The sequence below is a fragment of the Aptenodytes patagonicus genome, chromosome 6, assembly GCF_965638725.1.
Source record: "Aptenodytes patagonicus chromosome 6, bAptPat1.pri.cur, whole genome shotgun sequence".
NCBI classification, from domain to species: Eukaryota; Metazoa; Chordata; class Aves; order Sphenisciformes; family Spheniscidae; genus Aptenodytes; species Aptenodytes patagonicus.
The window spans coordinates 39,356,924-39,373,116 of NC_134954.1; the positions used below are offsets into that span (position 1 = coordinate 39,356,924).

The 16,193-nt window shown below is 36.2% G+C and overlaps 1 protein-coding gene across 4 annotated transcripts in view; it reads right to left on the reverse strand.

Moving 5' to 3' along the window:
- The window catches only part of TFPI (tissue factor pathway inhibitor), a 45,803-nt gene that overhangs the window by 19,963 nt on the left and 9,647 nt on the right, over nt 1-16,193 (reverse strand). For 3 of the 4 annotated variants that reach the window (XM_076342180.1, XM_076342181.1, XM_076342183.1), the window contains exons 2-3: nt 13,358-13,477; nt 5,816-6,016 (exon numbers count right to left, since the gene is read on the reverse strand). In XM_076342180.1, the coding sequence (XP_076198295.1) occupies nt 5,816-6,016; nt 13,358-13,472 (316 nt within the window). In that variant the 5' untranslated portion in view covers nt 13,473-13,477. The remainder of the gene's footprint in view (nt 1-5,815; nt 6,017-13,357; nt 13,478-16,193) is intronic. The other variant, XM_076342182.1, reaches the window with a different exon arrangement.

Consider the following 16,193-nt stretch of genomic DNA (forward strand, 5'->3'; position numbering starts at 1 on the left):
ATTTCTACAGTTACTAAACAATGATCTTCCTGCTGTAAGAAATACTGGAAACATTAAGTAAGATGAATATAACCATATACTGCAAGACTGCACAGACAGAGCCAGATTTAACAAATAGAACCTACTGAATTATATTTAACTGAATTATGTTGGCAAAAGCAGGTTAACTTATTAGTTTACTTTGTTTTATGGCTGATGGTCGACAGCACGCTATGTGTGCCACCAAACCATTTTATCTGCTGTTATTCATTCAGAGAATACAGAAATAATGAGCCTTTATTGCTCCAGTTCCTCACAGCAGATTCAACGCTTGCAGATTCTTGGGTCACTATTATGCATACACCAAATACTGTACTTGGGCTGAGTACCAAGTTGTAGACACTAAGCCAGTTCTCATTTTAAACAACTTTCAGTTTTATTCTATGGAGTTATACCGATTATATGCCAGTACAGGATTTAGTCAAGAAGATCTGTTCCAGATATTGATCCAACATACATGCCAGAGTCAAAATAACAGAATTAGTCAAAATAGCAACATTAGATTGAAGAAATAATTTTATAGAACTTCACTCATGGCACCTGATCATGACTTTTGGACACTTTTCTTTCCAAATTCTGTATCTATCAACCCTGCCTTTTTCAGTTTAGCCCTCTGTCTTAGCCTTTAAACTGGAATTTAGGACAAACACTCCAAATTACCAGGAAGTTGCAGGTTTTGGATGAGATACTGGCAGCTGCAGTCCTGCAAACAACCCTGCTCCAAGCATGGTAAAAATGCTGTGGGTCCAGCTGAAACTGAAAACCAGATACCAGATGTAAAGTACCAAAAGCCAGCCTGGTGACAGAAAAAGAAGAGCTATCTTCACATCCTAGATCCCAGGTCTTTCTGACGCTGAAAGCTAATCAAGAAAAATAACTTTCCATTTTTTATCTTAAAAGATTGTATTCATTAAACTTTGTGGAGCCATAACTAGAAACAGATTAATCACAATTTTCTAAACAAAACACTGTAGAATTGAAGAAAATACCTTTTAAGGAAGGTTGTTCTCTTACAATGACATTGCCAACATTGATTTTTTAAACTTATATGTATGTATTAAGTCTGGAGTTCAGCTGCAAATTTCACTAATTTCTGTGCTGAAAATTTAATAAATATGGAAAGAAACTTTTAAGCTGGTTGTCCATAGGAAAAAAAAAAATCTGTTAAATCCGTGATACAAACTTATGACCCATGAAAGCCGTATGACAAAGGAAGACTTTTAAGTCTAGAAAGGCCATTTGTCAGATAAACAGACAATTGCTATGCAAAATATTAATGCTACAATTTGAATAATTTTTAACTCCTTAAAATTATATTAATTTGTCTTGAATGCTTACAAAAATATCATCATTCAATTCCAATAGAGATACATCTTCTGGATAACTATACAGAATAAGTAATATTGATTAATACTCAAAAATCTACCCAGGCTGGGTTAAGTAGAGGAAGGACATCAGCTTCTTTAGCCATAAATCTTTATGGGGGTGATGAATAGCGAACGCTAAACATAAGTCTTTTACACCCAGTTTGGTGGGTGGCAACCTTCAGCCCAAGTTGAAAGCAAGACCAGCTCCTGCCTTTTAAGCCTCAAGCACTACGTCCCTACCTTCTCTACTAACAAGCACTAAACCTGGCATATTCTGGTTGGAGAAAATGACCCAGATACAGAGATATCAAAATTATCACTTAGGCCTTGATACAAGAAATTTGAAATGTGTTACTGATTCTAAGCTGTGCTATAACCAACACAAGGCTATTTGCTCTCCTTAAATATTGTAGGATTCATTTTCTGAAGAGAATGAACAGCTAGAACTTTTGATAGGACAATTTGTAGAAATGTAAGAACAAAATACCAGAGGTAGAAAAGGAGCAAAATGTCATTTTTATGTTAGTTTTGTATACTGGTTAAGCACAGCCCTGATCTTCCATTCTTCTGTAATGAATTTCTGCCTTGTTTGATTTTCTGCCAAGAACTGTCATCTGCTCCTATCCAGTAGTTTCTTATGAAGATTTAAAAACACATTACTTGAATTCTATCTTACTTTTGTATCTATTTTTTTTACTCAGGTATGAGGAATCCAAGACACAAATAGTATAGTCTGGAGAAAGAACAATGATGTAAACGGCTTTTATCTTAACTGATTTCTAAAGAAACAAATACAGTCACATGAGCACCAAAATAGTAATCTGCACTCAGATACAGTAGTATCTGAGACTTCAACATGAAAAGAAACTGAATCGCTGATGTAAAGGTTCTTTCCCCTCTCAGCCAGTTCAGTAAGAGTTGGCTTAAGACCCAATTCAGATCCAAGTAGGACAGAGTTTCACTGACTTTATGTGTGCTTGCATTTAGGGCAAGACGTTTATATTCAGGAAGATGCTTTTCTCTATGTCACCTCTTTTTTGACTTGAAATGTTAGATTATGTTATTTAGTAACTCAGGAATTATGATTTCCATATAATTTTTCCTCAATGGGATGTCATTTCAAGATATACCTTATTTTAATATCATTAGCACTATGTTTACCCATATATGACTCCTGAAAATAGAGCGAGACTGTGACTGACTCTTGCCACTTCTTCCCTGGAGCACATCTGCTCTCTGAGGCTCATTAGCGGATCTTGCCAGAAGCCATCAAAAGATAAGTTTCAAATTAATCCTTAGAGTAAAATGCACTGAAAAACTGCCATTCACTTAAAGAATGGTGTGATCTGATCTTTTTCACTTTGACAAGTTGTCAGTGAAGTTTCGTAGTGTTTTTTCCATCCTGATAGCTTTATAAGCATGCAACTGTTTGAAAGTAAAACGTAACTGATCAGAAAAATAACTGAAATCTCCTTTCATTCTAAAATTTAAGGTTCATATTTGTGTTTATTTATTTTTTTTCTTTTGAGTGGATTGTCTATAGTGCCATGTACAATAACAGAAATGCATGGTGGCACCAGCAGATCAGAAAATAGGTGTGAATGGTAAATAATGCCTTGACTTAGTATTTAGTGAGTATATAAAATGCATGTAGTCTCCTCGCTGGAAAGACCAAAGGGATCAAGACCAGGGATACCTGTTAGGAAGGATGGGATTTCCTCTGTTAGCTGTTCTTCCGACATTTTCTCACCAGTGAAACTTTGTGCTCATGTACAACACATCAGGTTAAATTTTGCTATTATTTATACATACAGTCCCATTGAGGCCTTGTTCCACTCAGCCACGCTATTCTGGCTCACATTGTGTAGGTAAGAAAGCAACCCTGCTTTACTCTGTAAATCGTAAACACCATTGGAAATTGTCAGACTAGAAATGTATAATAAACTTATATACTCACTTATTCTTTCCCTTGCTGTGGCTGGACTGGATACAGAGGGAGAAAAGTCTGAGTCGAAGAACTGAATTACAGACTTGAGCAATTCGCAAAGCCTATGCTGGACAATGCACGTGTTGCTGGTGCATTGGTTTGTATTCAAATGAATTGTTCTATTACATAAACACATCTGCGAGGAAACATCAGCTACCTATACAGGTAGCTGAAAAGTAGTATAAGGAAACACAGAACCTGCAAAATCTTTTTAGGAATTTTTCCTTTCATTTTAAAACACCTATAACTATTTGAAAAACTTGACCAACCTTGTGGAAGTATAAATAGCTATTAAGACTATATAATATAGGATCAAGACTATATAGTTCATACAGAGAGAAGAGAAGAGATTTTACCTACTAGTCAAGTGAATGCCAGACACCCTGAGCTGTGCTCCCTGCTCTGACTGTAACACAGTCTATGGACTTCACTTATTTTTCTGTTACCTTACCACCTTTCTTCTTCTGTCAGTAAAAGGGAAGATAATAAATTGCTTATTTACAGTACCTGGCTTATTGGTATGATCAGTTAATGCCTGCAGATTCTGAGGATTAGAAGCATTATAACTAACAAACATTATTAAGATATTACTTAGGGTAATGTACACATCAGCCCCAGCCATTACTCTGACACCGGGATAGGAGACAGATACTTACTTTGATGTCTAGAATAAATTTAGTGACACAATTCATGGTAATTTTTATCAGGAAATACAGATGTGTTGTGAAACAGACAATGTAACAGATTTAAGGCCTGATCTAAATGCTACGCAGATGTGAATTCTGGAAGGGATGGGAGATGGCTAACAGAGACAGTTACATTTATTACAGACAAAGCATGATGCTATAAATCAGCTTGTCTTATATATAGAGCCTGTTTTGGTCAGAAAACCCAAAAAGGAGCTTCTGAAATAAATTTTCTAATCTCAAAGTTCTGGACGTAGTTTTTGTAACATATATAAACTTGCTGTGCTTGAAAGTGACTTATGCTGATCCTAGAAGGTACAAATTTATATCCTGCAAACCAACTCAGTGCCTATAGCACATCAGCAGATTTCCAGTTTTATGGAAAGGCCCGGGGCTAGAATAAATTATGACAATAGGGCAAACAAAGTGACATCTACCAAGATCTGCATAGCAGTATGGTGCTACCAGGGTACATCTCTAATAGGCAGGAGAGATTAACAATTTTCATCTGCTTGTGGCCCATCCTCAGAATAACCTGTAAACTGTTCTCTACTGCAGGATTGTCCAGCATCACTGTCTTGAGCTCAGTAACACTTAATGACATATTTTGCTGCTGGGCAAGGCATATGTGACTGAAAAGTACCTTCTATTGAGAATGAATCCTTCTATCTTACTTCAAAGTCTAAATAAATGAACATCCTATATATGAATTCACTTGGGAAAAAAAACACAGAGTTGGTATACTATCTGAGGGTTATCACACACCTTTGAGGAGCTCTTTATTCTGGAATTTTCCTTCTGTTTCTATTGCCCTCCCTCAGTACCTCCCTCACTATCACTTCCTGTTTACACAGCCAGACACATTCCATCTAATTCCCATGAAAGCAAGATCCATATTAGGTATCCAGAGGAAACTCTCAATAAGACTTGAATTCCTTCAGCCTCTAAAAATATGAACTTGTCGAATTTCTAGCTCCACTGGCATTAACTTCCAATTTTAAGAATCTTCTAAGTTTCATACACTCCTGTGAGGAACAGGAGTTTGTTACTTTCACAAGGCTGAAAGCCTTAGTTAATTCCAATGATCAATTTTAATAGCAAAAAAAGTATTCACAAGGCACTTTCTGCATATTGTGCTGTGTATCATATTTTGGATCTCATTTTCCTCTTTCTAACGATTAAGTGATGAGGTTTCAACAAAACAGATCTTTTATGACAAACAGCTATAACCGACATTTTTCATGAGAATTATTTACTACTGTAGTTCTAATTATGTTGAATCAAAGCAGATGTCCAAGAGTTTGGACAGCTTCTATCAGCTTCTCACGTGAAGGAGAAACCTGGGATCAAAAATTGGGTTCGATACTCTGAAAGCAATAAAGAACATCTGTGATGCCCACCAGCTTAGCCGAAAATCAATTTCACTTTAAGAAGTTATTCAAAACAGGGCTCTAGCTAGAAAATAAGCTTTCTTGTATTGGTCTCTCTATTCCACTGTTCCACTAAAAAAAGGTCACACTTATCTTTCCAAATCCTGACTGTTTGCTTGCACAATGTAAAATAACTCAGATGACTACAACATAGTATAATATTTGGGAACATAATCAGAGGCATCATGTTACTGTATCAATAGGAACTGAAGAGGGCCTCTACTTCCAAAATTCATATGGTTTGTGGATGAGAAATAACAGATGCAAATGAAGAACTGATAGGAGGATAAGAGAATGGGTACTGGCCTGTTACCACACACTTCTTCTGACATTCTTCCAGTGTTAGAAAGTTGTTCTCATTGCCATGGCATCCACCATATTCAAATATTTCACACTCACGGCTTTGGATATTGAAGTAATAGCGCATGTGGATTGCTTTGCATGGACCTTCATCTGCTTTCATGGCACAGACTGAATGCCCTAGTTTCACTGGCGGCAAAGCAGCACCTGTAATACAGAGGAGAAGTAGAATGTTATTAGGTTAGTTTGCTTCTCTGCACAGCATAACTTCAAAATGAGATTGCTTGCGTCTTCTGCTAGAGAGGAACTGCATAACATCTGGCTGTAAAGCTCTGAACTAAACTGAGATGTAAAAAGAAAATCATCATCTGCATTGGAACACAAATTCCATTCAGTCAAACCAAATGTGTGGTTTCAATTTTCAACCAAACCAGCTCATATTCCTCATTATAAATCTCTAAATAGCTATGGATAGTGGCTTATTCACAGGAGCTAGTGAGCAATTCTGAACAACAAACACATTGAGAAACTCCTGGAAGCTCCCAAAGACACAATGACTACCCCTGCATAAAAAAAGGCAGAAAGAGGGTTCCTTGTGCTCTCTTCCATGCACGTCTAATAGTGAACATAGCTCATAAAGACATCTCACAGCGAACAGTGTGGGACGAACTAAGCAAGACAGCCCTGCAGAGGGCACCATCCCACTATCAGATTACACCTTCCTGGTACATAAACCCAGCCGGTACAATTGAAAGGTCATCATACTGTCTTATTTTCTTTGATCTCACTGTTCTTGCGTCAGAGCTGTCAGGAGCTAAGAAGTATACAACTAGAAAGTTAAGGTGAAAAGAAACTGTATCTTTTCAAATCGTGTCATTTCTATGTCTTTCAATATACATTATTATGTCAGGGAATGTTTTGTAAAAATTGTCATATATATTGTGAAGAACACTAGCAAAGTTTTACACTGTCAATGTCTATAACGAAATTCTGACTGATGATCCAGTTTATGGTACTGTTCCCTTATCAATATATGGTTTAATATCTTTTCCTGTTTTGCTTTTCCAAGGAACTATTTTACTCTAGAGGGTTCTGAAAGCTTTACAGAGCTTGTGTGCTTGCAATAGCAGCCAGAAGAACAGACCTGAAATTTGTCATTCATTCTCCCAGAGCTAATCAGAACATTGATGTCTCTTAACACCTATATGTGAAAGTGTCTATCAGTGCTCTTTGCAGTGGCCCAGGAAACAGGAGGAAAAAAAAAAAAGGATGAGGACAAGAGTTTACATAATCGTTGCACAGCTTCCTACTACTAACTAGATTAAATTTCCAGTTTTTTAATTAAAAGAACCCACAAAAATCAGGCTTTACGACATGGTAAAAAGGAAATTGGTATAACTAGTACCTACCTGCTCTGTGGATATCTAATTTTAACATATAAAATCGGCCTTATATAATCTTTAAATGAAATGCACAGCTGAGATAAATCCTTATAAATACTGAGGTCAATGGAAGTTTACTAATTTTATTCCATTTGAGCCATTGATAACTATTACTTTAACCTACAGGAAAGAAACAATTTTCAGCAGTAAAATCTTTTAACTCATACATTTAAATCCTTGAAAAATTAACAACCTTTATTACACAATTACCACCAACACAAAAAGTGTAGCACACAATTAATCTTCCAAAAATTGACAATTTGGTGTTAAAATACAGATTAAGAGGACTAATTTCAAAATTCTCATTAAATATTCAGTCCCTAAACCAGTTTGTGACTGTTTCCTCATTAGTGAAATTATATTTACAGATGTTGAAGTTTGGAAAATAGATTTGAAAATATTATTGAAGACTGTCTAAGAGGAAATGTGGATGGATTAAAACATTTTTAAGAGATGTTAGATTCAGTAAACTTCCTATGGAGCTCAGCTTGCCAGATTTCTGAATTCTGTTTCTTGCCATTTTCCTTATCTGGGTCTTCTCGAGTCCATGAAGAATTAGGATTTAGGAATCACAAGAGATTCCAAGTTGGACCTGAAACGTCTAAAGTTCTCCAACAGGTTTGGGAATCCTTTGGAAGGGACTTAAAAAGGCTCAACTTCAAAAGTTGAGAGGATATTGCACTGCAAAATGAAACTTTGGAATTCCCCCACTCAGTAATAGGGAAAAAATGCCTTCAAAACATCAAAGTTTTCAGTAACTTCTGGAGTAACTCCTGAAATGGTAAAATCAAACATTTGGAGCTCCACAGAAACAGATCCAACTCAGATGCGGTTGGGGTGAGGGCTGGCAGCTGGTTGATAAACATGTTGTTTTCTTGGCACACAAGAAATGAGATCTCCTACATGACCTGTGTTAGCGACCCAGTTCAGTCTAGAAGAGGTTGTGAAAACTTACTAGGTTTCCTAACTACTGGAATTTCAGACATGGGGTTATGTCAGCTCATTTTGCTTGCTACATTATGCCACACCAATGTTGTGGGCTATCAAAACAGAGATGGTGTGCAAGCATAGTTGCAAAACTACACAAAGATGATGAACAAATGGCTTAGTAGAGTTTATCTTAGGAACTTTCTGGTCTCAACTCCTAGCCTATTTCCCGTCAAACCCACAGAACTAAATCATTGTTCTCCTTACCTCCTAAGGCCTTCCCTCTGCAGTCACAGTGACACTGTTACCACTGTCAGATGCACTGACATCTGCTGCAAACATAATGGCTGTCTGTGTCACACTTTTTGGCAATGAGACATTTATTTGCCTAGGAGTGCTAGCAAGTTACCATACTTTGGCTAAAATCTGTACCCTGTGAAACCCTCAGGGGCCAAACCCTCCAACTTTGAACAATAACCAAGTGACTCTGAAGAAAGAAGTCTCAAAGGGATTCATGGGAACTGAATCATTCTTGTGTCTGGGAACAGTGAAAGAATTCTTCCCCATTATTTTACACCTGGGAACACTTAACTCACGCAGATGATATAACATTAGCTTTCCTTCTCAGATTAGCGCAGCAGATGAGAAGGCGAGTGAGATCGTATGGCCAGTAGATCTGCATGGATACAAATCTGCCTGTACTCATTTCACATGTGGAATATACCTTGAGAAAATGAATTCTTAGTATAAGGCCTCCTCCTCTGCTCTTGAACACTGGAACAAATTGTTCCTACTACATTTTAGGTCCTGCATGAAAAGCACAGGATATGACATTTAGGGAAGATGTCTGTCAGGAAGGTCAGTGAGTATTCTTCAATAGAAACATGGGAAGTTAAAACTGGAAGGAATTTTAATGGAGTTTCTCATTCAAGTTTTGGCATATTTCTAATAGTATAAATACCTTGAGACCTTTTCTGACTGATGTTCAAATTACTCCAGTGAAGTAAAATGCCCAGCAACGTGAAGCAGCCAGTTCCAGTATTTCACTACCCTTCTCACAAGACAGGCCTTTTTTGTAATATACAGCCTAAATATTCTTTATTACGTATTAAATCATTTTGTACTTCCTTCAATGCATAGACAGAATAATTAAAAACCATCCAGTCTTTCTTTAGGAAGATTTTTGTCTCTTCTTAATTATCCCTACACTAAATAAACTCCCTTCCAAACTTTTTATTGGCCTTGTTTTCTAACCCTCTTACAACACTCCTTTGGATCTTTTCCTATTGGTCTGTCTTAAAGTGTGCTGCCCAGAGCTGAACATGATCCTCTACCTGAGGCATCACTGGTGCCAAATAGAGTGGAATAATTATCCTTTGTTTTTTTCTTAATACATCACAGAATTACTTGCCTTTTTTTTTTTTTTTTTTTTTTACAACAACATTGCATTATTTTTGTAATGCTCTGCAACTTCCACTTACTTTCCAGCAAATATAACCTTGTTATACAGGTGCATCAACAGTTATTTTCCACCTTATTTTTATGAATGCGTTGACTCTCCTTCTTAAGCATAGCACGTTGCATTTGTCATTTTAAAAAGAAAATTAGTTTAATCGTCCACATTGGATCTGGCCCTGTTGGATATTTATTAGTCATCCAATTTAGGCATCTGGTCCAAATAAACTTAGAAAAGTCCTATAGAATTATAGGACTGTACTACCCTAGACCAAGAAAATTGAGTTTGTTTTGCTAGAAATACATTAAGTAATGGTTACAGCTGATGCTCGATGTCACACAAAAGTGATTACTTGACATACTAAAACCAAAATAAAGCAAAGCAAAACCTCCTCTCCTCACCTTCTCCCACCCTCCTCAAATTTTTAATTTAATGACTTTATTACATCAGCTACATAGGTTTTCATAACAGAAGGCACCAAGTGCCCATTGCTCTGTCTTAACAATCTTTCCGCTGTTTACCACTTACTTTCTGGTAAGTGCAAAGTAATGCTGATGAAACGGCTCACAATGAGCAAGAGTTTAGTGCAGGTGTTTTACATCACTGCCTTCTTCCTCCATTCCTTCAGTCTTCCTATTTTTGGCAACTGCCAGAAACAGGATACCGGCCAAGACTGTTCCCACACAGCACAGCCATTCTCGCATTTATTGTCATTCACATGGCAACTTTTGCAAGTCAAGACATGGCTGTTTAACACACGAACAGCTACTATCAACTAACATGCAGTAATTTCATTGTGAGAGCTCTAATAATCTGCAGTTAGTCAATGCAAAGCACCGTTATCACTTTACTAGTAAGCAATATAATATTACAAAACCAGAAGTGGTGAATAACGTCTCTAATCCTCTTACATGAATACAAGTAAAACCAGTACTTTTTCCCCTGGCTGTAGGCATAATACAAGACTAACTTGACTTTCAGACTCTTAAGGATAATCTGCAGGGCTGGCTGTTAAAAATACATCCTTTTAATTAGAAAGTGAACTGATTTCCGTATTATACCTACGGCACAATAGATATAAAAGACAACAGTATTATTGCACAGTTGCTTTTCAGAACAGAACTATATAAATTAAATTGGGAAAATAAAACTTGGTCAGGAATATTTCTGACTTTTTGTGTAAAATACTTTCTGGGTTTTTTTGCTTAGGTTGTGTGTTCTCAACCTTATATGACTTTCTGTGGTTATCCTCAGTTATAAAGATACGCTGTCATCTTTCCAGGCTTTCTTGTAAATGTGTCTCTTTGATAAGTGATATCAATACTAAGCACCTTGTCACTAATGAATAGCTGTTTCTTCTCTCTTCATCATTGTCACTTTGACAGCTTCCCACCCGCACACTGTTCAGGGCTCTTCCTATCCATGTGTTTCCTACCCTTTCTTTAAGCAGTCACATTTATTCTCAATAAACTTCCACATACGAATAAAAAGCACATTCAACTTATGAATCATTTTCTTCAGGCTTTGGAACATCAACTAAAGTGCTCCCAACCACATAAGGTATTACTGAACAATACACATAAACTAGTTGTTTTTATATCTTTTATTTTTGTTATCACCTTTATTTATTGGTGGAAAAATGACAGTTTTTGCCAGAAGAGAACAAATTGAGAATCCTTTTTATCCCGTTGGACTTGACTTGCAACCTTAATTATTACTGTAATTTAAATACTAATAAACAAAAAACCCTCTTAGATTCATAAAGCACTTGTGCCCAATGTGATCCAAAAGTATGACATTACAAATAATAGATGCACATAACTTATTGTATCCTTTAATACCTGAAATTTATTGAATCTAGGGTAAAATATGTCAATGTTTTATAACTATCTAACTCAGAAAATAAATCCTACCAGTGAAATTGCAGCCTACAGAGTTTCTACAGGTACATTCACTGAGACCAGAATTTCACTCTTAAGAAACCACAAATATAATTTTAATTAGCAACAATGTAAACATTTTATAGAAAAAGGGTACTACAAAAATATTTTTTGTAAACAAAAAACAGTAGTCACAGAAACAGGGTCCTAGTTTAATTTCTAAGCATCACATTTGATTTTTTTTTTTTTTTTTACTTTGGAATACAAGCCCAAAAGTTGAGAACTGTTCCTCACGCTAAATCAGTTACTGGTTGTATAATCTTAAATGACTGGTTGTAAAATAATCAGTGATAATATAATGCCCAATAAAAAGACTATTTAATTTCCTTGAGATTATTTTCTTATTGTCTTTTATCAACAAAGTAAGTAAATAGAGGAAAAAAAAAAATCCAGCAGATTTCTTGTTCTGGTGATGAAGTGTGTTATTTTAACAAGCAAGACAATTTGGCCTTCATAAACTGCAAGCTTAGGCTAAGGATTTTTATAAAACTAAGAGTTGCAGGGTAGAGCAAAGATAAATGTGACCTTGCCCTCAAACAAGAAGGGCATTTATGTACTTCAGGGTTAAAGAGAAACAAAGTTATTCTGTATGAAACAGTCTTGACTACACAACCACGCTAAGCATATGCTTAATGCGGAACGGTGCATACCTTATAATTGTAGTGACTAATTGTGACGCAGTCCTAAAGCACTAGCTTCGTTTGTAGTATAGCCATGATTGTGCACAATTAACATTTTTGTCTCAAGGAACACTGCTGCAAAAGACTGATAGAGAGAAATAATCTCAATGGAAATCAGACAAGACATGGGCAGATTAAGTAGAGTGCCAACATAAAAAAAAAGGTTCCCCTTAGCTGCGTTTCCAGTTAGGCTTCAACATCAGACCTGTCAAATGGGAGAAGTATCCACTGCACGGTTCTCTGCAGCTTAAGAAAGCGATCACAATTGTAAATCATTTTCTCAAAGGAAAGAAGAATATTTTAGTACGGCCCAAAAAGTGTATTTTTGCCTCATCTGCTTTCTCAAAATTGTCTGGGAGGAAACTAAAATATCTTTCACAATGATATCCAGTATAGAATTTTTACTCACCTTACTTAATGTCAATGAAGTGAAAGTAAACAATGATCTTACAACGGTAAGAATCCGAGAACCTCCCCAGTTCTAACAGTCATACTTCTGACATCATTTTTCTTAACAAAAATCTCTTTCTAACTGGCGAGTTTTTATTTATCCAGCCATATCAAATCACTTGGGGCTATACAAAGAGCTTCTTCAAGGCCCAGAAAAACAACTAGGGCAGTAATTGCATCACCTTTAGACCAAACTTAGCAAAGTAACTGTGACTCGAGAGCTGTGCACAGGACAGAGTAACATCAGTCTACAATGTTATTCATCATGTTTCTGCTCCATTTTCGTGGGGAGACAAAACCTGAGTTTACTGGCTGTATGGTTTTTTCCCCCCTAAACACTGAACTTTTCCATGGGTCCTAAAGCACAGCTTTAAGGGAATAATCTTGAAATCTAACACACTGTTTGATTAGGATTAGAAGTTCCAAAAAGCATGGGAAACAGAAGCCTTTACAGAAGGCAATTTTGCTAGAGCTTAATGCAAAATTCTGAGCATCTCCCTGTTAGTTAGAAACTAGTGCATTTTTAGCTTAGTTCCACTTTCAAAAGTTTCCCAGAAAAATTCTCAAGTACAGAATTACATCTACAGTGCATTTTAACATAGTGAGTTTTGATATTTGAGATAGCTTTATGTGACATTTTTGTAACCTCTTACCCAGAACTTCCTCTTCTTCGCCGTCATCTAAGTCAGCAGTTGCATGCCCAGTGATACAAACGAACAGCAAGATAAAGGTTAAAGGTAAGGAACATGCCTTCTTTCTTCCCTTCATCTTTCCTGTACAACATATAAATGACAATATACACTTCAATCAAATTCCTTGAGTGCTCTGCAAAAGTCATTAGCAGGGTAGCGCATAGCCATAGGGGTACATACAAACTGGGAGCTTTGGAAAGAATGTGAGTTATGTTAGTATAATTATATTGTAAGCACAATGAAAAACAAGACAAGATTTATAGTTGTGCTCAGCTGATTGCAAGTCTTCTATCCCATCTCCAGTACAGATGAGGCACTGCTATTATCTTTATTTTAAGCCACAATTGAAATCACCTCCCAGAATACATGATATAAAATGTAACACTTTGTACTTTTAACGTCCTGATCAGTTTTACACTATGTATAGTTGGCTGGCATGTCCAGTCCTTCCAAATAAGTTTTACCCTGTCTGCAGATCCTAGATTCATTGCCACAAACATAGGATTCTATTTTTAACAAATATTTCATCAATTTATAGTTACCCATCAATTTATAGTGGACTTTTGCGTAAGTTGCATTTCATAGGAGTCAGTGAACTTTTTGCAACATGGGCTTCAATGGTTTAAGAAGTATTTTGTATCTTGTAGATCCCTTTAATATTGAATACCTCACTTAAGTGCAGAGCTACTATTTTTCACATAGGATCAGTGCAACCATAGGCATTCACACAAAGAAAATACTTTTATTCCATGGCAGCTGGCATGTTCAAGTTGCCAAAGATGAGGTTATGCATGCACATATGAGAGTACCTCTGGAAAACTTTTGCTGTAACTTTTTTAGAAATACATATTGTCCAACTAACTAAAAGTTCCTTAAGTATCTTTTAATTCTAATTAGAGAATAAGCTCAATATCTCCTTTAGCTACCAACAGCTAGATTCCCTATAGATATCCCCTTTTCTTAAAGTACGATACTAAACTTTGGCGAATTAATATTAACTTAATAGAAATTAGAGATCTAAGGACTAGGAAGTTCCTAGCTTTCAGACGCTGTTTTGTCTTTAATGTTTTTGTTTACATGCCTGTGAAGACAGCATGTCTGCATCACCTAAAACAGTGAGGGCAGGAGGGCCTGTGGGAGGAGATGAGATGACCTGTCACTGTGCTTGGGATACAGCTTTATAGTAGGAAGGCTAAAGAGATGATGCTGAAGTGGCAGGTGACATTAAGAGAAGTCACGTTTAACAGATAAAACTTTTCTCTGAGTGATATGTCTTTGTCTATGAAGTTAGAAGTAAATCATAGCTATGGTATCTAGGAAAACACTAGCAAGCAACAATGTCTCAGAAAGGTGAAATTCGCAGAGATTAACCAATTTGCCACAGCCGCTCTGAACTGTGCCAGAGCCAGAAGATGCAGCTGTATCTTCAACACCACATCAGAGCCAGAGTTTTCATTTCTCTCTTGACAACTTACCAATTTTTCCTTCCTGCATATTCAGTGTTTTCCTAACTTGCAGCATGTGTAGTAAAAAAGAAACGCGTTCTTAAAAATAAGTCTTGGTGAAGTTACAGACCAGACCACGAGTAGCACTAATTACTTGGATAATTTTTTAAATTGACAATTCCCTTTGGAAGGCTTCAGTATATATTGTAGTGAAAAACACTGAGAGGTGTCTTCATTCTTTTTTTTTGTGTAAAGGAACAGAATTTTGGGATCAAAGGAATTTCTATGTTAGCCGGAAAATATGACAGTGTTAATTTTTGCATCATAATGCTTTCCTGCCAAAATAAAAAAAAGAATGCATTTGTCTTTCATTCTGTTTAAGCTAAATTTTTAAGCTTAATTTCTACGTAGACATATAAAATCCTTTATCCAGATAAAGTTTGGCAAAATAATTCAGATGTCATTTTGTGCTATTAATCATGATTTTTAAACAAAATTTCCTCAAATATTATTTTTTACTTCTATGAGCAAATTCAGAAATTGTTGCTTTCTACTAGAGATGTAATAACTACTCTTGGAATAGAAACCAACTTGTTACAAATTCTGAAACATTATGTAAACTGAGAAAACATGCAAGAGCTACAATCACTCATTTTCAGGTATTTTTCAAAGAAACAGAAGTAGTGTCCTTATTCATGTTTCTAACTAGAGCTCGAGTTTTACATTCCTATACTGTTTTACATATTAAAACTTAATCTAATAAGGTATTATCTTTCCCCTTTCCTCAGCGACAAATTTCTAGTAATCTGTTTGCTCCATTCAGAGTGAATAATCCATAAATATTTTTTCCCCAACCTCTTTACTTGAGGAATTACTTATGGGCTGCTTGGCTGACCAGAGGATATCCCTACAATATTGCTAAAACACAGAGGAAAAAATCATGGCACTGTGCTATGGATTTATCAGTTATCAGTTCACTCTAACATGCCAGATGTTTAGACTTAATTACATTAATTAATGCTGTTTACATTTACTTGTGTACCCCATCTGCTCTCATTTGCCTTACTTCTTTTGTCAGTCTGTTTGGAAGTCTCTTATTTATATGTGATAATTATGAGCTAGTTAATTATTTCCATTTTCTAATGCCATCCTCCTCCCAGCTGTTGTCCCAATGGTATCTCATCACTGACTTTTTAAAATATTACACTATTAAAGGAAAGGAAGAGTCCTTCCCGAAATGATCATTGCTATCCACTGCATACTTTTGAGTTAAGCACCCAACATTAGCATTAGCATGCTCTCTCTTTGGGATGTTCTCAGCATTTCTTGTCATTATTCAGGTAATTTTCAAG